At 39.1% G+C, this 23,617-nt stretch overlaps 1 protein-coding gene across 1 annotated transcript; it reads right to left on the bottom strand.

Annotated features, from left to right (window-relative positions):
• Nucleotides 1-7,918: 7,918 nt before the first annotated feature.
• On the bottom strand, nucleotides 7,919-23,564 carry epb42.L (Erythrocyte Membrane Protein Band 4.2 L homeolog). The gene is made up of 17 exons (XM_018235189.2): nucleotides 23,449-23,564; nucleotides 20,851-21,039; nucleotides 19,327-19,566; nucleotides 18,716-18,834; nucleotides 18,151-18,279; nucleotides 17,831-17,993; nucleotides 16,369-16,507; nucleotides 15,571-15,674; nucleotides 14,977-15,219; nucleotides 14,455-14,745; nucleotides 12,957-13,123; nucleotides 11,853-11,986; nucleotides 11,523-11,683; nucleotides 11,146-11,412; nucleotides 10,827-10,981; nucleotides 10,246-10,379; nucleotides 7,919-8,220 (listed from the first exon to the last, which is right to left on the bottom strand). Exons 1-17 carry the CDS (start codon nucleotides 23,468-23,470, stop codon nucleotides 8,049-8,051), a joined length of 2,829 nt encoding a protein of 942 aa, XP_018090678.1. The 5' UTR covers nucleotides 23,471-23,564; the 3' UTR covers nucleotides 7,919-8,048.
• Between the last annotated feature and the right edge of the window lie 53 nt (nucleotides 23,565-23,617).

The raw sequence follows: 23,617 nt of genomic DNA, 5'->3' as shown, positions 1-23,617 counted from the left end.
ATAGCAGCAATGATCCAGGACTTCAAACTTGTCACAGGGGGTCACCATCTTGGAAAGTGTCTGTGACACTCACATGCTCAGTGGGCTCTGAGCAGCTGTTGAGAAGCTAAGCTTAGGGGTCGTCCCAATGATCAAGCAGAAAATGAGTAACATGTTGTCTGTAACATAAGCTGATGCTACAGGGCTGATTATTAAATTCTGATGCTGCCATGTAGTAATTATCTGTATTAACTATTAATCAGCCTTATACTGTGACAGTTATAGTCTATGTGTACTGTATATTGTGAGTGGGACCGTAAGGCTCAGTAAGTGACAGCAGCACAGAGCATGTACAGTGAATCAGCAGAAAAGAAGATGGGGAGCTACTGGGGCATCTTTGGAGACAGATCTTTACAGCTAAAGGGCTGTGATTGCCTTGAGCTGGTACAGAATGCCAAAACATAGTGTACAACATTTCTAACCTACTTCTTTAGTTAAACTTTAGTTCTCCTTTAAAAGCCAAATGGTGTTTCAAACTGTATTGACTCAGGAGGTGCCACTGAGCACATTGTACACAAGTGAACCAGCTTAGAGGTGACTGGAGGGTAGATGTGGAAACAACACTTGGGTTGTGTGAATTCTCTTTTAGCTGCCACTTTTAAACTGGCAAACAACTAGCTGTTGTGAAGGATGCCATAGAGGAAGTGGAACAGGTAATACACTGCCTCTCCAGTATTATGGCCCATACAGCAGCCCTGGGCATTGGTATAAATTAATACAATCAACCATCTCAATCCTTGTGATCTTTTGTAATCTTGCATATTTGTCTCTATCCTCTTTCTTATCCCACAATCCCCTGCAGGCTCAAACTGATGGAGAAGATCCATTCAGTGATATCCCAGAGGATGATGAGATTGGTGTACGTGGAAATCAGGACACATACTGGTTAGAGGCAGATCACAGGCTTATGGCTCCCTGCCTGGGCCTGATGAAAGCATCCAAAGCCTGCCTGAAAAAAGTGCTTGGTGCCATAAAGGCTCATGGGAAGCAGAAACAGCAGAACATGTGGCTCAGCTAGATGACCTGGTGGATGTAACTCAGGAGGTCAGCCCCTAGGTACCAACTGGCTTCTAACACCATTCTGTTCATAATATCTTAAATCCTTTTTATAACATTAGTCAAGCAAACTGTACTTTAATTATACTATATAAATTATCTGAATCCTATTTCCTTTATTCTGGGAATTCATAATTATATCAAGCAGGCAGGAGCCATTTTGTGGACACTGTTATTAAGACAAGCCTTGCATCATCTCAGAATCTTGTTTGTGCACCAGAATGGGGGACCCAATGACCATCCCCATGTCCTGGCTACACAATTAAATGGTGAAAAAAACAGGGGGAACAGGGCCGGATTTACATACCGGGCGCCCCTAGGCCCAATGCCGTTTGTGGCCCCTTTATTCGTGCAAATTTTTATTGGGACCTTAGCAATGGGGATTGGCGCATGGGAAATTGAAACAATTATTGTATCTCCTGCGCATCCCCAGTATTTTTTAACCAATTTGGATGTGTTTGGGCAGCATGCTGCCCACTAAAATCCTGCCCCCCTAGGCCCGGGCCTTGGTGGCCTTTCCACAAATCCAGGCCTGCAGGGGAATGTGGGGAGAAAAGTGACATCTAGGAAGTGCTGAATGGAAAGTGAAAGTAATTGTCTGCCTAGGCATAGAGGAGGGGCAGACAATATTTGATTGACAGCTGAGATTTTTAAATGAGCTTACAACAGCTATGAATGCTTTAATAAAAATAGAAATTGGTTTTCATGTTTATTTTGAAAAAGACTTTTATTATAAAGCTTTTTGTGTCTGGGTGACAGGCCCACTTTAAAGGAAAACTATACCTCCCAAACAATGTAGGTCTCTATTAAAAGATACTGAGTAAAACAGCTCATATGTAAAACCCTGCTTCATGTAAATGAACCATTATCATAATAATACACTTTTCTAGTAGTATGTGCCATTGGGTAATCATAAATAGAAAATTGCCATTTTAAAAAATAAGGGCCGCCCCCTGAGATCGTACGATTCACTGTGCACACATACAAACCACATGTAAGGTCACATGAGCCAATTAACAGACAGAGTTGTCTCTTTTGCTTCCTCACTTCTTCCTGTTACAGTTAGTGTTGTAGTATTTCTGGTCAGGTGATCTCTGAGGCAGCACAGATAGAGTCACGAAATGGTGGTTCAAGGCAAGAGATGTAAAAGGGCAATATTTATGTAAATATATATTCCATTTTGGTAAGATTCTTTAATATGTCATTCAATTTGATATAAACTATCTGTTGTTTAAGTATTCATTTTGGGGGGTATAGTTTTCCTTTAAGCACATTTTCCTGTGATATGGATCGTCAAATGTTTCAATAAACCCAAAATATCCAGTATCCTTATGATCCTATTAAACCACATTCTCCTTTCTCAGACATCGGGTTGCCCTTCTCAGCAATGTCTCAGTCCTTTTGCCTGTATCCGAAGTAGAGATGCAATTTGGTTCTGGATTCAGCCTACTGAATCTTTTGCACTGGATCCAGCCAAATACAGAATCGCCTCCAAACCGTCTTCGTGGGTGGAAATGGCAGATGTAAATCAGCTATGAACACAGCGGAAAAAGGCTCAGGTTCAGCTGAATGCTAGATTTAGTGCACCCATAATCCTAAGGCTAGCTACTGATACAGTGAATAACAACAGTTATGATATAGATGAATATAAATTGAATTACATTTTTAGTCACTGACAGTTGATTAGAGAGCACATGTTGGTCTGTTTTCTTAGAATCCACTGTTGGTAGTTACTGCTCCTTATCCTGTATGGGTCTGATAGTGGCAACTTTGCCTTGAAAAATGAACCATTTTTGTTATTACAGAAAGTCTATTCTGTTTTTGTTCTTTCTTTAGTGTTGATGAGCTGGCAATGAGCATGTACCCTCCAATGAACCATGCAACCGTGCACCTTAATGTAAGTCAGATTCTGGCTTTTCTTCTATATTCTGAGTCTGGCATTTCACCACTTTTATGTTATGTTTTTGTACTTTGTATTTTACAGGCTGCAAAGTTATCTTCTGTATTGAAAAATGTTCTCACTATCACAAGGTTTGTGTATTCCATATATCCAATCCCTCTTATTATGGTTTATGGTAATTGCCAACATTTTCAGGCAACCGTTGTAATTGTTGAGTGCTGCAAACACAAAGAAAGCTAAACCCCTTTATTTAAAAATGTTACTATATAGCACAGGGATGGATCCCCAACCTTTTCAACCCGTGAGCAACATTCAGAAGTAAAAGGAGTTGGGGAGCAACACTAGCATGAAAAATATTCTTGGGCTGCCATATAAGTGCTGTGATTGGCCATTTGGTAGCCCCTCTGTGGATTGTCAACCTACATTGAGGCTCTGTTTGGCAGTGCACCTGGTTTTTATACAACAAAACTTGCCTCCAAGCCTGGAATTCAAAAATAAGCACCTGCTTTGAGGCCACTGAGAGCAACATCCAAAGGGTTGGAGAGCAACATGTTGCTCATGAGCTACTGGTTGGGAATCACTGATATAGCATATAGTAGAGAATAAGGAATACAATTAAAGATTGCTTACAGTATTTAACTTGGAGGTGCAAGTGTGGGATGATAGTGTGATGTTACATTTTACTATGTAAGCTCACTGGTTTCATGTGGCTGTTATATGTGACCAGAGCTGCTGCAGCCCCTGATACATGAGAAATTGCCAAGCACTCCCTTAGCTTCACTGGTGATTATCATTTTTCTGAGCCAATCAGAGTGAGGGTATAGATTGGGGTCATAGATAGTGATGGGCAAATTGCACCCATTTCACTTTGACGAAAATTCGCGAAATTGTGAAAAATTCACCAAATGCATTGAAGTTAATGGGCAACAAATCTTTTTGAGGTGTGACAATTTTTTTTCACTCGCTGGAGTCTATGGCCATTTTTTTTGTTGGAGAAAATCTGGAGAGAATTTTCGCTCATCACTGGTCGTAGACATACGTTTAAGGCAGTAAGGGGTTAATAAGGTATAGAAAAAATCTTAAAATGAGGATGACTCATATTCATCCTTTAGGCCCAGCCATCTTTGTCCTGAAACAGAGTTGGCCTGGATTCAGTTCCGTGACAGTGCTGTCGACCACAATATGGAGGAGACAAAGAACTTGACGCAGGGAGCCCTCTGGATTGTTTAACTATACAATACTTATCCATATGATCAACCAGCACTGCCTACGGGATTTTGGATTTGTTGCTTTGTGGTCCTGATGTAAACGAGAACATTTACAGCCCAGAAAAAGAACATATGTACGCGGGTCCTGCCTATTCCTCATTAGGGCTCAAAGACTACGAGTAGGAATGACTCTACAATTAAGTTATTATTTATGATGCCCAATGGAATGGATACTTGCTTTCTAGTTGCAATATATACAGTCCAGTTTGCCACGCAAGAGAAATGGAACATTCTGTATTTGCCAAAGAACCTGCTTGGAGGGTTTATGCCGAGGAGGCTTGGGCTTCATCACATGACTCCAAATTATAGCTTCATATTTTTCCAGCTTTTTACTGTGTGTTGTGTCTAGAAATTTTTCTTTTCTTTGGGAGGGCTGGGTAGATATTACATTTTAATATACTTCATACATATAAACTGTTTTCTTCCCTCTAAATTCCAGTCAACTTAAAGGGTTGGTTAACCTTTAGTATGTTACAGTATAACCTATTCTTAGCAACTTTTCAATTGGTCTTATTTTATACAGTAACCTCGCTTTTTTTTATTCAGGCCTCTCTTATTCATCTTCCAGTCAAGGTCAAGCATCATTTTAAAGGTGTATTTTAGGGATACACAAAATCCAGAATTGTGGAAATCAAGCAAATACTGAATCCAAGGATTGGATTCTGTGCTCCCTAGTATTTCTCACAGTGACAGTGAGTTGGAGAGCTCACCATAAAATTTACAGAAAACATTCCATTACAAGTTCATTTAATTTATAAAACACTTGAACAATTTAATTAAATGGATTAAAATTGTCAGCTGTTTGGCCCAAGCCATAAATGATATCGCGTGCATAGAAGATGTGAGAATAGATGGGAGGGTATTTGTGTATATATCACATCAGAGATTCCTGCATGTAGAAAGCATATGAGCAAATGTACGGCAATAAAACAGAAACCTGCAAAAAATCAGAAGTGTGACTAATGGAAACATGTTTTCTGGATAAAGAAATCTGATTTGTTAGTGCTCCTTTGCCTGGTATTTGCCAGCACTGGGACATATTTAAATAAACGGGTGAATTTTCTACTTGATTCCACAGAAATACATCAAGCATATTTTCATGGTGACATTGCATGTTAACTTAAAAGGGTGGTTCACCTTTAAGTTAACGTTTAGTATGTTATAGAATGGATAATAGTGATGGGCAAATTTGTCCCGTTTCGCTGAAAAATTTGCGCCTGCCGAATTTTTTCGCCCATCACTAATGGATAATTCTAAGCAACTTTTCAATTGGGCTTCATTTTTTCTTTTTTTAATAGTGTTTCCAATTATTTGCCTTTTTCTTCTGACTTGTTCCAGCTTTCAAATGGGGGTCACTGACCCCATCTAAAAAAACAAATGCTCAGTGAGGCTACAAATATATTTTTATTACACATTTTAGTATCTTATTCAATTCAGTGTATGGTTACTAGGGTAATTTGCACTCCAGCAACCTGATTGCTGAAATTGCAAACTGGAGAGCTTCTGAATAAAAAGCTAAATAACTCAAAAACCACAAATAATAAAAAATGAAAACCAATTGCAAATTGTCTCAAAAATATCACTTTCTACATTATACTAATAGTTAATCTAAAGGTGAACAAACCCTTTGAAATCGTACTTATGCCATTGCGAGCATTAATGCTGAAATTTGAATACATGTATTGGTATTGGGAGGTATGTGGGATATGAGCATGGAACATATGACATAGATAATAAGAGGCAAGAATGGCTGCTGTATCTCTATAATGGGACCCATCCAGCCTGTACCTGGTAAAATTACTTTTATTGAAAATCTGTTATGGCTCTTGATAATGGCATTGTGTTGTTTCCCTTTTGTTCAGTGGATGAATATACAATATGTTGTCTGGAGTAAGAAAGGAACTGCTTGATCCTTATACTGATTGACACTGCACCATAAATCATAATTATTGTATTATTAGCTGATTGTAAGCGCACACTCAGTATGGCAATAAAAGTGGATAATAAATAAATAATAATAAAAGTGGTATCTGCTAATAAAGAGGATGGACAGTTTTTTTATACTTCACTTATGGACATTTGTGACAACGTAATGGATAATACATCTCTGTTTAGTGGTAAGCTATAATCTGAATAAAGGGGCTTCAAGGTAAAGTCAAATTACTGGAAATGGCACTGCCTAGTTACCTATAATAACACTGCTGAGACCCGATGACTAGTGATGGGCGAATTTATTCGCCAAGCGTATATTTGCGTTGAATTTCCGCATTTCGCCACCGGCGATTAAATTAGCGAAATTGCAGTGAAATTTCGCTGGCGTCAAAATATATCTATGACGCCGAAAACAATTCTGACACCGGCGACAATTCCGACGCCGGAGACAATTCTAGGCGCCCATTGACTTTATTGAGTGTCAGAATTGTCGCCAGCATCGGATTTGTCACCGGTGTCAGAATTGTCGCTGGTGTCATAAATATTTTGAAGCTGGCGTCAAAATTTGCGTTTCGTGAAGCGGAACGGGAGAAATTTGCTGATGACCTGTGTCCTCACAAAAGGGGAAGATCACCTTCAACTTTAAGCGTTATATAGGCAATGTTATTCTAAGGATTTTGGAATCCGCCTTTATTACTATTTGGAGTTTTATTTTTTAATTATATAGGGGTTTCTTCTCCAGTTTGCAATCGTTTCTCTGGTTGCTTGTGAGCCACTGACCTTAGCAACCAGGCAGTAGGGTGAACAACAGAAAGATGAGCAAGAGAGGGCCAGAATAGAAAACGTGTTGATATAAAAAATAATGGTAAAAATGTAGCCTTGAGATGAATCTGCCTTCTGGTTGTCGGAATTTATTGTCCTTTGCAACTACACAACATTTTAGGTTTAAAAGAGGCAGAACAGAAAATAAATATTATAAATTAAGTGGGGGAATTTTCAGATTGTCTCTGAATATCAGTGTCTACACAGAACTAAAATCTAATGCTATGATGAGCTTCCCCTTTTAAATTGATTTTTGAATATAGTTGCTATACAATCACAAGCTCTCTGAGATAGACTGTGTAGAGCTGGTGCCTCATTGAGCAATGCAAATGCTCTGGGCAGTGCTCATATATATCGGGTATTTATTAGGTGGACATGAAGAACAACAAACATTCTAATGAACTTGCCCAGTTACTTGGAAGCATATGTTCTGTGATTATTTTTAAAGGACAGTCCAAAATTACATGTTGCAGGACATTAAACACCTGCAAAAGCTGCTTTATTTCTTAATAATCATGGGTTTAGTTATAACCAATGCTGCCAGCCTGCGGTACATCGTGTACAGCAGTGCAGTAAAAGTGAAATAAGTATCGCATATAAAATAAGCAAAACAGAAAGGTTATGGTTTATAATAGGGATGCACACAAGCCAAGGATAAGGCCTTTTTCAGCAGGATGCGGCCGAATCTTTCTGCCCGGCTGAACCGAATGTGAATCCTAATTTGCATATGCAAATTAGGATCAGGGAGGGAAATCGCGTGACTTTTTGTCACAAAGCAAGGAAGTAAAAAATGTTTTCCCCTTCCCACCCCTAATTTGCAAATGCAAATTAGGATTTGGAATCGGTCCAGTATTCGCCCGAATCTTTCGAGAAGGATTCTGGGGTTCAGCCGAATCCAAAATAGTGGATTCGGTGCATCCCTAGTTTAAAAGAAACTGCACAGACAAGCTTTATAAAAAATAATTATAAAATATAGGGGCAGCAGTTGAACTTGGTTAGAATGAACTGATCTAATGCTCTGTAGTCCAACACTACCCGCTTAAAAACAGATTTGTGCAGGGCAGGACCTCCACTGCTTGGCTCCTCCTCACATCCCGGAACTGTTTGCAGTCAAATCTGACGTGAAATTTCAGAGACCCAACTTGAGTCGGTGCAAATCTGATTTTGTAAGCCTCTGTGCTGCCCGGTTCAATATTCTTGCAGCTGTAGTCGAAATAAAAAAAAAAAAAGATGTTCATAGCGTTATAGTATAAATAGTGATGGGCGAATTTGTCCCGAAACAAGAATTTTGACGCCTGTGTCAATTCTGATGCTTGCGTCAATTTTGACACCAACGTTAAATTCAATGGGCGTTTATATCATTTTGACTTTTCCACGTCCAAGCAACTGCAAATTTTTCCGGCAGTTTCACAATCTTATTCGCCGGCGGCGACTAAGTATAAATAAAGTATAAATAAATATTCTCTCTAAGGTCATTTCTTATGAGCATCCATTTACAAGTCTGCCCGAGTGTAGTAACTTGTAGCAACGGGCAGTAATTAGCTTGGCTCAGTCTAGTGCAGATATATTGACGTAAGCAAAGCTCTGATTGGTTGTTCTTGTGGAGTTGCTGCTCAGGGACAGATTTGTAGGTTCTGTCCCACACAGAACCCTGATCCACTACAGGTAGTTTTTAATTAAGCTTTTGCATACAATAGACTTTAGTGCAGTTTTTATTTGAGTCAGGCCATGAAGCAGTTGGATCCAAGATATCTGCACCATGCCAATGCACCACTTTACCCTATTGATAGTACAGGTATGGGATCTGTTATACAGAAAGCTCGAAATTACGAAAAGGCCTTCTCCCATGGGTTGTATATTAAAGAGTGAATTCTAAGGTTGCCCCACAGTCTTCTATAGTGAAATTCTGCCACTCTTCATTCATTTTTATGGGATTTTTGAAAGAGTATTTATCAATGAGTGAAAGTTCATCCTTCGATAAATACGCCTTTCAAAATCCCACAGAAATGAAGGGAGAGAGGCGGAATTTCACTCTAGAGGACTGTGGTGATCTCTAACTTTACTCTTTAAAAAATATACCCCATGGACTCCATTTTATTTAAATCATCCAAATTTTTAAAAACGATTTCCTTTTTCTCTGTAGCAATAAAACAGTAACTTGAAATTCTTCCCAACTAAGATATAATTAATTAGTCCTAATTGGAAGCAAAACTAGCCTATTGGTTTATTTAGGGGCTAAGTTTGTATGTTAGAGGGTTTTTTTTTTTTACCTCAAATAACCACTCGAATGGTATCTTATTTTAAAAAAAAACTTGAACTTCTAAAATTCTAATGAATGTTACAGAACCAAAAACTCGAATTTGAACGCAATTAGAGTTTTTCTCCAAAAAAAACTGAATGTCAGGAAGGCTATTAACTTCTTTAAATTGGTCAGCGGACCTCTGCCACTGACTTCTACATGAACTTGCCAGGTTTTAGGTGACTACCTATTGAATTTGAGTTACTTCCAGGATAGGGATATGATAAATCTCAGATTTGAATTAGAATTTATTCGAAAAATCTGTCCCTTAATGTTTACATGATTTTTAAATAGACTTTAAAGATCCAAATTATGGAAAGATCTGTTAACTGGAAAAACCCAGGTCCCAAGCATTCTGGATAACAGATCCCGTACCTGTATAGCATTTTCTAAAATGTAAAGAAATTTGGGTAAAATGGGCTTCTTCAGCCATCTGCAACTGGTGCCCTTCCTCTGTAATTAAATTTAATAAGGGACAAATTTATTCGCCAGGCACAAATTCACTGCAAATTTGTGTGTTTTGCTGTCGGCAAATAAATTTGCAGCGAAAATTCGCTGGCATCAAAGTTTTTTGGACGCCGACGACAATTTAGATGCTGGCGACAATCAACGGACGCCCATTGACTTTAATGGGCGCTGGCGAATTGTCAACGGCATCAAAATCGGTGTTTCGCCGATTTTTCACCCGTTTTGCGAATTTTGCTAAATTTGTTGCAAAGCGAAATGGGAAAAATTCGTCCATCACAAATTATATTTAATAGCGCCACAAAGCAGACATCCTACGGTAAATTATGCAACCCACCATCTCTTCATTAATATACTTTCTATTCAAAGCCCAAATTCCCTGTTGAATACACAAGCATCTACCTTTAAAAAGAGACAATTTGAGTCAGTTTTAAAGCTGTCATTGGGAGAAGGAGAATACGTACCTGTACAGTCTTTCTCTGTATATAAGGTTTTCCCCAGACACTGTTAGGACACAGTCCTCTAAAGTCTCCTCTATTGGGTTTGTGATGCTGATTATGGATGTGATGAGTTGGTATTGCAATGCCTCTGTCTGCATCTATAGATAACAATTATATGTAGATAAAGGTTGGTAAGGACCTTGATGACTTTACTAGTTAACTAGTTTTCAAGTTATAGGCAACACACATTATTTTGCTAGCGAGTGCCAGAAGTAACGCCAACCAGAACTAGAACATTTTTCAATTTACATTGAAGTGCAACTGGATCAATTGTGATGCTTCACTTTCTACTGTATCACATGCAGCTCCCCTGATGACTGCAATAACCCTGGAATTATGGGTAAAACACAGTACACTGCACTGGTCATAAGAGAGTTTGTCTGGCTATATATATATACATATATATGATAATAAATGGGTTTGAGTGTATTTGTGGTAAAAGGGGGTTGGACTCATATGTGTGCATACATCCACTGATACTGTAAACATTGTTTCCAAAGACAGAGATTAACAAGCCCTTATATCATATAACTTGCAGTCTTTACCTGAATGCAAAGGGTGGGTTTGTACAAAGTCACATGCCTGCTGGCGGAGATTGTGCTGGTAACATCTTTTCCTAAGCCAGTGAGTCTGATAAGGTTGCTCTCCCACTTGAAGTCTCCATACTCCGAGGGTCTGATACAGGTAAAGACTGTTTTCTCTGTGACCAAACAATAGTGAGGGAAAGTGGGATGTAGACACGTTTATGGCATAATATGGTCAGAATTCACATTCCAAAATTAAAAGCATTTTCTAAAATGCATACAGTATTACTTATTCTAATTCTATTTAAAATAACCTTGTTCTTTTAAATGATGTTATTACCTTCATGTGCTTCTAATGAAACCGTATACTCTTGCTTCCAAAAGTTGGGACAGAAATTCCCATTCCTGTGCACATACTGAGCATACAGAACAAAGCATAAGTCCTTCTCAGCCTTGCTCTGATTGGATAATGACGCTTTAATGGTAATATCTTGCCCATAGAAGAATGACTCTTCAAACTGGATGTTAAGTGAGAGCGGAGGATTTACACTAATGGCATGTGCGCTCTCTGGAGCCTTCTGGAATTCCTGCCACTGCTCATTGGTCCCTACCAAAAATAAAATAGCAATCTTACAACTTAAAAATAGACAACATACTGGTTATGGCCCTATTTTCTAATTAGTTATTTAGTAACCATATTTATAAAATCTTACTGACATTCTTGGACGTTGGATGGAAGGACCTCAAACTGCTGAAAGCCAATTATATTTCGGAATATGCTGCTCTCCAGCTGAATATAGAGTCTCCTGGGCCCAACCTGTGTTGGTGTGAATATAATTGGATAAAGCAAAGTTCCTCCTGGAGCCACATTCCCACACCTGCAAGTAAAAAGGAGATATTTATTGTGTCATTTTCTGCAGGTTGTGTGGGCCACAAATACATCACAAATGTTCACACATAGGCAGGGACATATATACTGATTTCCTTCTATTGGCCGGAGATCAACACTGTAAAAAAGCTTTCAAAGCAAAGGATTTTCCCAGTTACCGATAATGTCTCTCATTGTGCAGGAGCCCTTTTCCTGATGCTTTCAACACACACTGCAACAGGGTCTTTTCCAAAGGATTTTTGAAATGGATCATGGCCGTCGTGGGTTGGTACTGCAAGGTGACTCTCGGGGTCTGGAGAGTGAGAATTAAAATCATTTGCCGAACTTGGCAAACTAAACTAAGCACCCTTGAGAATTTATTCTAAAAAGCCTTGTTTGCAACAACCATCATCTGGGAGTACTTTTCTAATGATATTGTTAAAACTATTCTAGATAGTCCCCCAGTTTATTATTCAACCAGCACCTGCTAACCCCCAACTTTCCTGACCCATAATACTCTCACCATGTAGCTCTTTACTGTAGCCGTCTACTTTACGGGTATATTTAGAATCCCACAGACCTTGGTTGAAAAGTTGGTGCATAAGGACTATTCATAGAGGGTGTGGGGAACAAAGCAAAGTCCAGAGAAAGTCAGTTTGCTTAGATGGGAATAAAAGAATCCTATTGGCCTGCATAAATAACAGAACTCAATCTAACTGTGAGCCAGGCCTGATTGCCCAACCTCACTATTGCTTTTTTCCTTGTATGAAAGCAAATCCTCTCAAATATGTTTTAGGGCAGTGGCACACTCTGTTACTGGGGGTGATTAGTCATCCAGCGACAAATCACCTCTTGTTCTGGCGACTAATCTCCCCTAAATGCCTTCCCACTGGCTAGAATGTAAATCGCCGGCAGGATGGCGATCGTTTTCCAGTTGCCTGAAGTTGCCACACGAGGAAACTTTGAGCGACTTTGGAAAGCCGAAGCGATCCGAGTGCCATCCCACCGGCGATTTACATTCTAGCTAGCGGGAAGGCATTTAGGGGAGATTAGTCGTCCCGAGGCAGTTTGTCAACCCCAGTAGCAGCATGTGCCACTGCCCTGAGTGGAAATCTTCCAGATAAGAGGATGCAATTGTAGCAACAACAGGAGGACAAACTTAATATTAATACCCTTGGTTTGGGAACGACATGTTGGACAAGGAGGAGTCTGGATATTTTTGGCCATACAGTGAAAGTTTTTTTTTTATTTTTACCAGAAATCAGGTTTAGTGTTTATCTCACCTGAACAGACAGGCAAGGTTTGCAGATCATCATATCTTGCTCTGCCAAAGCCACATTACCATTCTCATAAGTGGGATCCTTAACCAAAGCTGTAATCCGCAGCAGGTTATTGTCCAGCAGGCAGGCCTCGTATGAAGAGTGGCACAACTGGATGGAGAGATTGCACCCTGAACGGGAAAAGTTGCAATGAACAAGAATTGGAGTACCCTAAACTGTGCTGCTTTCAATGAACTATAATGTTATAGTACATTTTGTGAAAGTACATTTCTGTTGCTCAGAATATTATATTTAATATTATATTTATTCACTTATTTATTCACAAATTACATTCTAACTATTGTGTGTGTGTAGTGAATGAATATCTTCCCCTTGGTTCATAGAAAAAACAAATATGTGGACAATAACAAGGTGGCACAATGGTTTCCACTGCTGTCATGTAGAGCTGGGGGTTCACATAGGTTTGTTTCCAGGCCAGACACTTTCTGCAAAGGGCTTTGTATGTTCTCCATACTCGTGTGGGATTTCTTCGATATCCTTATATGTTCCTAATACATATATGTTCTGGCAGGTTAACTGGCTCCTGATAAAAACTGACCACAAAGGCTGCGAATGCGAGACTTGCACTGTAAACGCCACAGGGAACATGGATTATATCAATATATAACAATATAATAAATTCTTGTAGACAGGAATAATCCATATTTGCCACGATTCAAATGAAAATTTAGTACATTATAGGCCATTCCCTTGATCCACTGTGGCCATGCCCTGTTATCCCATGTTCTACCCAAATTGTGGCCACTTACTGGTGTGTTGTCAAGGTACCAATACCATTCCTTTTTCTACTTATTGGGGCAGTCTAAGCAAGTTTAGGATATTTGACGAGCATGGAATCTAAGCAACCTTTCTGTAGCGTAAGTGTACATTATTGTGCCATATGTACCCCACCACCAGAAAAATGATCAATCAGTATAATTGACATGATATATATGTAATAAAAGGTACAACTTTGCTACTGGTTATATAACCTATAGCAACCAATCAGCAGGAAGCATTGACTGGTCATCTGTTAAAAAGCAAACATTATATTGGTTGCTATGGGTGATTGCACCTACATATGGGGAAAGACTGTAATAGTGGAGTCACAATCATGTGTATGTTGTCAGATGCACCATTTAATATTGCACTGCTAAATCTGTGCCATTTGGCTGTTAATGGTGGCCTTAGATTTGGATTTTCCATGACAGCCCCCAAAGACTAGATTTGACTATCTGTGGTCAATTGATTAAGTGAGGGCAATTACATTTGAGTCTGAATGCAGTAAATAGCGTTAAGGTTTGTTGATCTGTTTCATGAATTATGTTGGTTTTTTACTTTATACCTTAGAATGTTACAGGATCCCCATGGTTTTGGGATAACAACATCAATGGAAGGTGAACCACCCTTACATACAGTATGTGTGTGGAACTTTGACATTTTGGTGGTCTTTCTGATTTACCTTCATATGATTTGAATTGAAAAGAGAACTCTTCTTTCCAGAACTGTGCTTGAGTGAAGCCCTGATCATGTACAGGCTGGGCTCCCACTAGCAGTTTAAAGTTCCTCTCCTCCAAACTCACATTGGCCACTGTAACTTTAAAGCGAATGTCTTCTCCATACATATGGAGGCTCTCTGATGATATGGACACTGTGGCTGGGCTGAGGGAAGTCTCCTTGCTGACTTTGGTCTGGTGGTTTTTTAACATTGTTTGTGTGACACTTTTCAGCACTTCTGTTTCTTCTGCTGAGCCTGGCAATGAGAAGAGCAATCAAGCATGAATGCTAAAACCTAGTTTTTGACAGTCTACTGCTTCCGCTGTTAAAGTAAGGGCCCCTATCCCTTGATCCTCTGCTCATTTTGCAAAACACTTGGGTAATTTTGTGAGATGTTAAGCAAAACCTCTGGAGAACCAAAGGCTGGAGACAAGGATGTCAGCCATTGTATTTTAACAAGAAATACCCAGTTCAATTATTCACGTACCTTTTGGGTATTTATAATGATGGACAAGGTCCTCGTGCATGTCACTCCCAACACTTTTGGTGCTGATGCTGTCTCCCACATGTCTTGCCCAACACAGCACCTTACTGAAACATTTTGGGTTCCGCACCCACACCATGTTATCTGTTACCAACTTAGAGAAGATTAGGTCTACGTCATAATTGAGATCCACGTGGCCTTCTTTAATAGCTCTCACAGGTGCTGGACCACTGACACATAATTTCTCTGCAATAGCATAATGTGCAATAAGAACTCAAATTATTACCCAGAATAACATCATCATGAAAAAGAAACAATGAACATGTTGTATACAGATTTGTAGAACCCTCTAGTCATCTAGGAGTTATATACAAAGTTAGACTATTTGCTGTACTACAAAAAGCTCACTGAGCTTGAAATTACTCTACTAACTGAAGGCCAATTTATATGGAATTGTGTTGACCACCACAGATGTTCACTGAGGGAATATGTGTGAAGTTGGAAAGAATTTGAGACTGAGCCAAAACAATTTTATACTGACTAATATACAGAATCTTAATAGTCACTGACTAATATAGACTTTACAGAAAATGTTACCACTGGATTTCAGTTGAGCTGTGGCATCAAGGACTTGCCATCCATTGTATTCTGTGGACAGATCTCTCCTCTCCATCCAGCATTCATTCCACACATGAAAGTTCCTGTAAGATAACAATATATCTTCCTTAACCAGTCTAACCATGGTGATGGGCTGCGTTTCATACTAGAAGGAGTTTGCATATTTGTTTCTAGGGTCAATACCAATCAATAATCCTTCATAACAGCATGGAGATAATTGGCATAAAGACAAACTGTAAGATGGATTGATGTGCTAGAATGTTGGTTCAAGTGATGCTGCTGTCACTTCACCAAAGCTTTGACCCTATGGGTCTTAAAAATATGATCCTCAACTCGAGTGCTAGTTACATCATGAAGCTGAAGTGGATTGCAATCTGGATTATGTTTCTCATGAAACATAATTTTGTTTCAGCTATAGCGTGCCTTCGTAGTGAAGGAAGTTTCATTAGTGGAGACAATTATTTGAGCGCACAGGAGAGTGAAATCTGCTGGCCATGTAAAAAAGCCCTAACACTGCATCAAGTAGAGCAGGATAGCGACAGTAAAACAAAAAATGGTGGCCACCAACCTGAAAGCTAAAGGATATTGTTGGTTTTTGAAGTTTTAGTTCAGCAACAGCTATTGGGCCATATTGAGTTGCACAATAGTACTCTAAACTTGAGACCTGTTCCAAAGTTTTCTCTTAACTCAAAACCCCACCACTATTAAAACCAGGTGAAGTCACTTGAATTCCTATGCAGAATAGAATAACAACAATATTTCATTTTTACACTTTACCAGATGCTGTCGCTCCTTGCTCTGTGAATGCGTGCTCCTTTCTCATCGTAGTAAATTTCCTTCTGCAAGGTCCGTTTTGTGTCGAATGCTGAGTTATAATTCGTAACAAGTCGCGTGGGAATCCCGAGGCAGCGGAGCACTTTCAAAAAGATCAAATTTACATTTTAAGTATCAGCTACTACTAAACAGTAAAATAAAAATATTCTGAGCAGTGCAATGTAATAAAGGATAACACACTTGTTGCATATCTAGTAACACAAAACAAACAAAAGATAGCATTTACTGGTCAGCTATTTGAAAGCAAGGATCTAAGTAGTTGCTGTGGATTACTAGACTTGAGCTAGTTTTATTACATTTTCTTGTCTGTCTACTTGTTATTGTCTAATTCAAGTGATGAGCCTCATTTTTCTGAATGGATTTGTGAAATTTGCATTTAAACATTGCAAATATTTTCACACACTGCGCCAAAATTGTGACAGCAATACTCAAGTGATGGGCCAATTTATTCGCCCGGCGCGAATTTGCAGCGACTTCCTGTGATTTGTCACCGGCGAATAAATTTGCGAAACTGCCGTGAAAATTCGGTGCCGTCAAAAAAAAATGGATGCCAGCGTCCGTTTTTTTGGACGCCAGCGCAATTTTGACAAAAACAGATGCCGGCGTCCAAAAAAAACGGATGCCGGCATCAAAAACTAGACACCGGTGCCGTTTCACGAATTTTTCACCGTTTCGCGAATTTCGCGGGAAATTCAGCGAAGCAAAATGCCCCAAATTCACCCATCACTACAATACACACATTGACCCCAATGCTTATAAACTCAAGTAGGAACTGGTGTTAGTGATAAACCCTTTAAAATATATTAATGTTAATAAATACATTTAGGAAAAATAAAAAATAATACAAAATGAATTATTAATTAATATAGAGCATTCACTAGTATTTATTGGCCTTTTAATATAGTACATTAAGATTCAATAGAGAGATTGGCTGTCATTGTAGCTTATATATTTTACAGCAATATGGCTTATCATAGAGCTGAAGTGGAGATATTATAATTTTAAAATATCCACTAAACAGTAGCAGATGTAAAATTAATATGTTTTACATATAGTATTTATTTTTATAGTGGCTTCTATGTTTATCAGTTATATGTTTCTGCAGCCTAACATTTTTTCCAGCTGCAACCAAACACTCACATGCTGTGAGTCACTAACAGATTTTCCCCTGCTAAGAGTTGGCTGATACCAAGAACACGAATAAACCATTTATATCTTAGGAGCTATAAGTAAAACAAATTATAAAACCTATTGGAAAAGAAAATATTAAGCATTCCCTACAGTTTGGGTTTACCTGTAAAATGTCAAAGTTGTATTATGCTTTTGTTGCTGTATATATACCCTTTATATTCCCATTGCACAGAATACTTGTGTATGTACATTCAATAATGATAATGAAGATTACCTGTGCACAGCACTGCAGCAAATACCCAGTGGTGACCATAGACAGTTTTGCATCCAGTCTGGAACCACTTCTGAAGGATGGGAACACTGCTTATCCAGCCATAAGAAGGTCTTCTGTTCTCTACCATGAAGGCGACTCTGTCCTCCTCATCTCTTCTACTAATCTGCAGATTGGAAACAGGCACAGCTATAAAATGTCTATAATATATTGTGAAATGCTAACATATGATTTTATCTTCAGTATTTCTCATAAAATGTATTGAAACAAAATGTCTCTAATATAAATAAGACATACAAACATGCATGTTCTTTCCTTCTTACCGCATCACCAAGAACCTTGCACACATAGATGGGGTCATTTCTGTTAAGATATTCCTTCATTGGAAATTTTTGGTATTTTGGGTTCATGTCCAGAAGCTTGATGCAGAGATCAGCAATTTCATATTCAAACTGTATAATAATAGTTTTAGGATGAAGATGTATTAATAAAGCATATCAAAATGAAATGTTCATGCTTAAGACCTGTTTTTAAGTATTTTCACCATTAAACTCTGCTCAAAGTACTGATATATATTATGTAATACAAAGAAAACGACTGTCCATTGACTGTGCCTAACTGATGATTTGACCTTTAAACCTAGTAACCTCTGTAATTTGTGGATGATGATGCTACTGCTAATGGCAGTTGGGAGAGGAAGGCAAAAGCCCACTAGCTAAGTTGTAAATGACAAATTTAGTTGTCTAGATGTTCTGTTGACAAGAGACAAACATAGACCTGACCGCAGTCAGCAACGAGCAACAAAATTGTCTTTCATGGGGGCTCAGTCTGGGTATTGAGGTCTGTAATCATCATAAGGAAAATGGATATACTCAAAGTAAAACTCACCTGCCCAAAATGCCAGGGATGTTGCTGAATGCAGTTCTCTGTGCCTAAATAGATAATGCCATCCTCATTGAGGACATATTCCTGCCTTTGCCCTTCATTCTGTAGAAATACAGGATCATCTGTAGTAGCAATTCAGAAAAAAAAGGAGAAGAGAAAGGGGTCATTAGAGACTAGTCAACACAGAAAGAAGATGTAGATACTACACGTGTACTACACATATGGCCTAGGCTTTTCCACAATCCTGAACATTTTCCAGCATCCTATCTCAATCCATAAAAGGACATAACAGATCAATGCTGGTGTCAGAAGATTGGAGACCTAGATAGAATGAGGCAGATCTTGTGTACCATGAATTGTTGTATTTCACAATTATGAGCATTTTAACTCCTGTCCTATTATAATGTCTACAGGGATATAAAGCAGCAAATATGGGGTCAAAGATTTAGTTATATAAATGTAGACAGCAAATATAAATGCTTGAGAGCATTATTGTTTGTATGCTTGCGTATCATTTACATATTGAATGTCCTCATAATATTCCTATTGATTCTCTTTGAGTTTTAGTTGCTTGGACTATTTGCTGCCAGGTCCCTGACACAAGATGCACTTACCCTTACACCAAGGGTTGAAAAGAAGCATGAAGCTGCCAATGTCTTGAGAAAATGAAGTTGGCTTTCTAGATTTAAGTGAAAGAGTGTAATTCCCAATGATGGCACTTGAAGGAGTGGTGACTGATAGTGTCCATAATCCCTGCTGGAAATCAATAACTTTTGCACTCCAAGATTTCTCATCACTAAGGCTGGATATTGGAAAACTGTTCTTGGTTCCATTTTTGTTGGATGGGTTAGGTCCTGCAGATGCAATAACAACCGGTCATTTGTTGCATATGTTACATTACTTGCCTATTAAAAAATATACCGAATTCTGGTCACATATTAGAAACATTGTTGAGAAGAGACTCATTGTTAGCTTCTACACTGGAGGAAGAAGGGTTGGTTGCAAGGTGCAAAGGAGGGAACTCCTGTTGAACGAAAAGCAAAGTGCATAAGAACAGGTACACATTCCTTTGTTTTTGTCTATAATGCTACGAATCCTCTGGTGCTTCCAGCTGCAAAATATTGCGCCTATCTCTGTTTGTAGCACAAGAAACCACTTATAGTGCTGCATGCAGGAGAGGAAACACATGGGCATCCCATGGCATGCTACTTCCTTTCACTTTATTTAGGAACAACACTAGGCACTCTATAGCCTTGCAGTCTTTAGCAGTCCGTGATTTTAAAGAGAGTGCATGTTGTGCTTCCAGTGAGTAAAATTACAAGTCCTTAAAGGGATACTGTTATGGGGAAAAAATTTTTTTTTCAAAATGAATCAGTTAATAGTGCTGCTCCAGCAGAATTCTGCACTGAAATCCATTTCTCAAAAGACCAAACAGATTTTTTTATATTCAATTTTGAAATCTGACATGGGGCTAGACATATTGTCAATTTCCCAGCTGCCCCAAGTCATGTGACTTGTGCTCTGATAAACTTCAATCACTCTTTACTGCTGTACTGCAAGTTGGAGTGATATCATCCCTCCCTTTTTCCCCCCAGCAGCCAAACAAAAGAACAATGGGAAGGTAACCAGATAACAGCTCCCTAACACAAGATAACAGCTGCCTGGAACATCTAAGAACAACACTCAATAGTAAAAACCCATGTCCCACTGAGACACATTCAGTTACATTGAGAAGGAAAAACAGCAGCCTGCCAGAAAGCATTTCTCTCCTAAAGTGCAGGCACAAGTCACATGACCAGGGGCAGCTGGGAAATTGACAAAATGTCTAGCCCCATGTCAGATTTCAAAATTGAATATAAAAAAATCTGTTTGCTCTTTTGAAAAATGGATTTCAGTGCAGAATTCTGCTGGGATAGCACTATTAACTGATGCGTTTTGAAAAAAACATGTTTTCCAATGACAGGATCCCTTTTATGAATGGGCCCCTTAACACAACACTTGCACCAGCACCCATAGCAGACAAGCTCTAGAGAATGGATTCCACTGGGTGTCCAAGTGATTGTGAGTGTTTAATTCCATCTCCTAAACTGTAAAATATCATTGCAATGTCTGGCTATTAGGCATCTGTTTTGTCTCACCTGTCTTTGTCGTGAGGGTGATCCCTTCCAGCTGCTTATGGGAAAACAATGTTGGATTGTGGAATCTTAGCGTTATGGTGAATTCCTGCCCTCTTCTAAGGAAAAGCCGATTTTCTTTGCACAAATCAATAGTCTGGTGGTTCTTGTTGTTTTTTGACACTTGAAGGTCACATGTTACAAACTGCAGATCTTTAAGGCAAAAAATTATTCAAGAGTTTTTTAATAAAGTATATGATATTATAGAATATCACTGAAATGAGCCTTTCTGATCTAATGATCACTAATATTCTATATTGCAGTTGCAGTCATCATATTCCAAAATGTCCCATGATTGTTGGAAGGTTCCAGTACAAAACAATTAATTTTCCTGCAAAGGCTGCAGACATCATTGAGACTAATCGTTTCAGCACCATCCATGACATTTCAGAGTAAAAACATAGTAGGTAAAGTAGAAAAAAAAGACATTTCTGTAAAGTTCAACATTTTGTCTATGTGGAACCTACCTACTTGTTGGTCTAGAATTGAAGCGTTTTCAATTTGCCTCAGAGGGGAAAATGCCCCTGCATGAAGCTTTTTATTCAGTTAAGATGATAATGGGATATGAGTTATAAGGAAAGGATGGCCAAGAGATATTTTTTTACACTGGAGAAGAGGAGTTTAACAAGAGATCTGATAAATATATATATATATATAAGAGGACAATTCAATGATCTCTCTGATGCTTTATTTAGAAGTAGACCCTTCCAGCAGACAATAGGCATCCATCTACAATAGAAGAAAGGAAGTTCCATCTAAATATGTAAGAAAGGGTTTGTTACAGTGAGAGTTGGAATTCTCTCTGTGCAGTGGATGCACAGGCCCGGATTTGCGGCAAGGCCGCATAGGCCCGGGCCTAGGGCGGCAAAAAATAGGGGCGGCATGCCGCCCAGCCACATTATGGGGACGTTCCTGTACCCGTTCAACTACACCAGCTGCGCCGGCGTTTTTTCGCCGGCGTGCTGGGAAGGCGGGTGCTAGGACCGCGCGGCCGCCTGGTCGGTCCGACCAGGCGGCCGGAAAAGAAATCCGGCACTGTGGATGCACTAGATTCAAAAAGGAGTTGAAAAATACAAAGCTACTGAAATTATCCCATAGCAGTTCTCATAAAGTTGATCCAGGCACTGGTTCAACTGATCTCTTGTAATCTGGAAAGATTTTTTCCCCTGTGAGGTGTTTTTTTTTTGTTTTTGTTTTTTTTTAGAATCAAATATCATTTGGACAGGTTTCATTTCATTAAAACAGGTTTCACATTTGTTGAACTTGACAAATGTGTTTCTTTTTGTAACCTATATTACTATGTTATTATGTTAACTAGTAGGATTAAATCCTCTATTGGTTTAGGAAATCCCCTACTGCCTTTGTAAATCTCCTAATGGCAAGTCCCAGTACATGTAACCTATGCCCCTGGGTGAGATAGCATTTCCTAACTGGTCCATGGATGTAATGACCATTTCCTGTTCTATGGTTAATAAAATAAGTGCGAGTACATGGCTTTTCCTCCTTAGTCTACATTTCCAGATGGTGCCTATAGTAGCAGTGGGATAATAGTCTCTGGGAAGGGAGTGTGACTGTGGGATATCAGGTATAGTAGGGAGAGATGGTGCCTATAGTAGCAGTGGGATAATAGTCTCTGGGAAGGGAGTGTGACTGTGGGATAGCAGGTATAGTAGGGAGAGATGGTGCCTATAGTAGCAGTGGGATAATAGTCTCTGGGAAGGGACTGTGACTGTGAGATAGCAGGTATAGTAGGGAGAGATGGTGCCTATAGTAACAGTGGGATAATAAGTCTCTGGGAAGGGACTGTGGCTGTGGGATAGCAGATATAGTAGGGAGAGATGGTGCCTATAGTAGCAGTAGGGTAATAGTCTCTGGGAAGGGACTGTTACTGTGGGATAGCAGGTATAGTAGGGAGAGATGGTGCCTATAGTAACAGTGGGATAATAGTCTCTGGGAAGGGAGTGTGACTGTGGGATAGCAGGTATAGTAGAGAGAGATGGTGCCTATAGTAACAGTGGGATAATAGTCTCTGGGAAGGGACTGTGGCTGTGGGATAGCAGGTATAGTAGGAAGAGATGGTACCTATAGTAGCAGTGGGGATAATAGTCTCTGGGAAGGGATTGTGGGATAGCAGGTATAGTATGGAGAGATGGCCTATATTAGCAGTGGGGATAATAGTCTCTGTGAAGGGATAGTAAGGTGAAACGGTAGTATAATAGCAGTGTCTATAGTAGCCCATAGGAAGGCAACATTATTGTGAAATAGCAGGCATAACAAGGTGGGAAAGAAGATATACAGAAAGAATTTGTGACTATAGTAGCAGTTGGAATTAGAGGCTTTTGGAAGGTGGGAGAGCAGATACAGTCTTGACAGATACAGACTAGCTGGTTATCCCCAAATATATTCTATATTTTCATGGGCCTCCCTCCAGCTAAATACAACCCTTATAGGCTACAAACAGTGATGTAAATTAATTTCTAATATATTTGAACTTTAAAAATAGCGGATTTGCTTTATGGCAGGCGTCTTATTTAATCACCCATAATCTATCTACCTACTTACCATGCATATTTATAATCCCCATTCTGGTAGCTCGATCAGTTGGGTTTCTTCTCTTCGTCTTGTTTCTCTGACCGTTAGCAGCTTCTGTGCAAGTGCTCTAAAAAAAAAACAGTGATGCCTTCAGAGAATCCTTATCAGTTACTCACACCCTGTTATCTTTAAAAAAGGC

The sequence above is a fragment of the Xenopus laevis genome, chromosome 9_10L (genome assembly GCF_017654675.1).
Source record: "Xenopus laevis strain J_2021 chromosome 9_10L, Xenopus_laevis_v10.1, whole genome shotgun sequence".
NCBI lineage: Eukaryota > Metazoa > Chordata > Amphibia > Anura > Pipidae > Xenopus > Xenopus laevis.
Note: the sequence above shows the minus strand (reverse complement) of the source record. Positions and strands in the feature narration are given on the sequence as shown.

Coding starts and splice junctions, on each gene's coding strand:
- epb42.L (XM_018235189.2), bottom strand. CDS start 23,470: ATGGGGATTATAAATATGCATG. Junction 10,982..11,145: donor TTCATTAGAAGCACATGAAG/GTAATAACATCA, acceptor GTTTGGTCACAG/AGAAAACAGTCTTTACCTGT. Junction 8,221..10,245: donor TACAGAGAAAGACTGTACAG/GTACGTATTCTC, acceptor TTTCGACTACAG/CTGCAAGAATATTGAACCGG.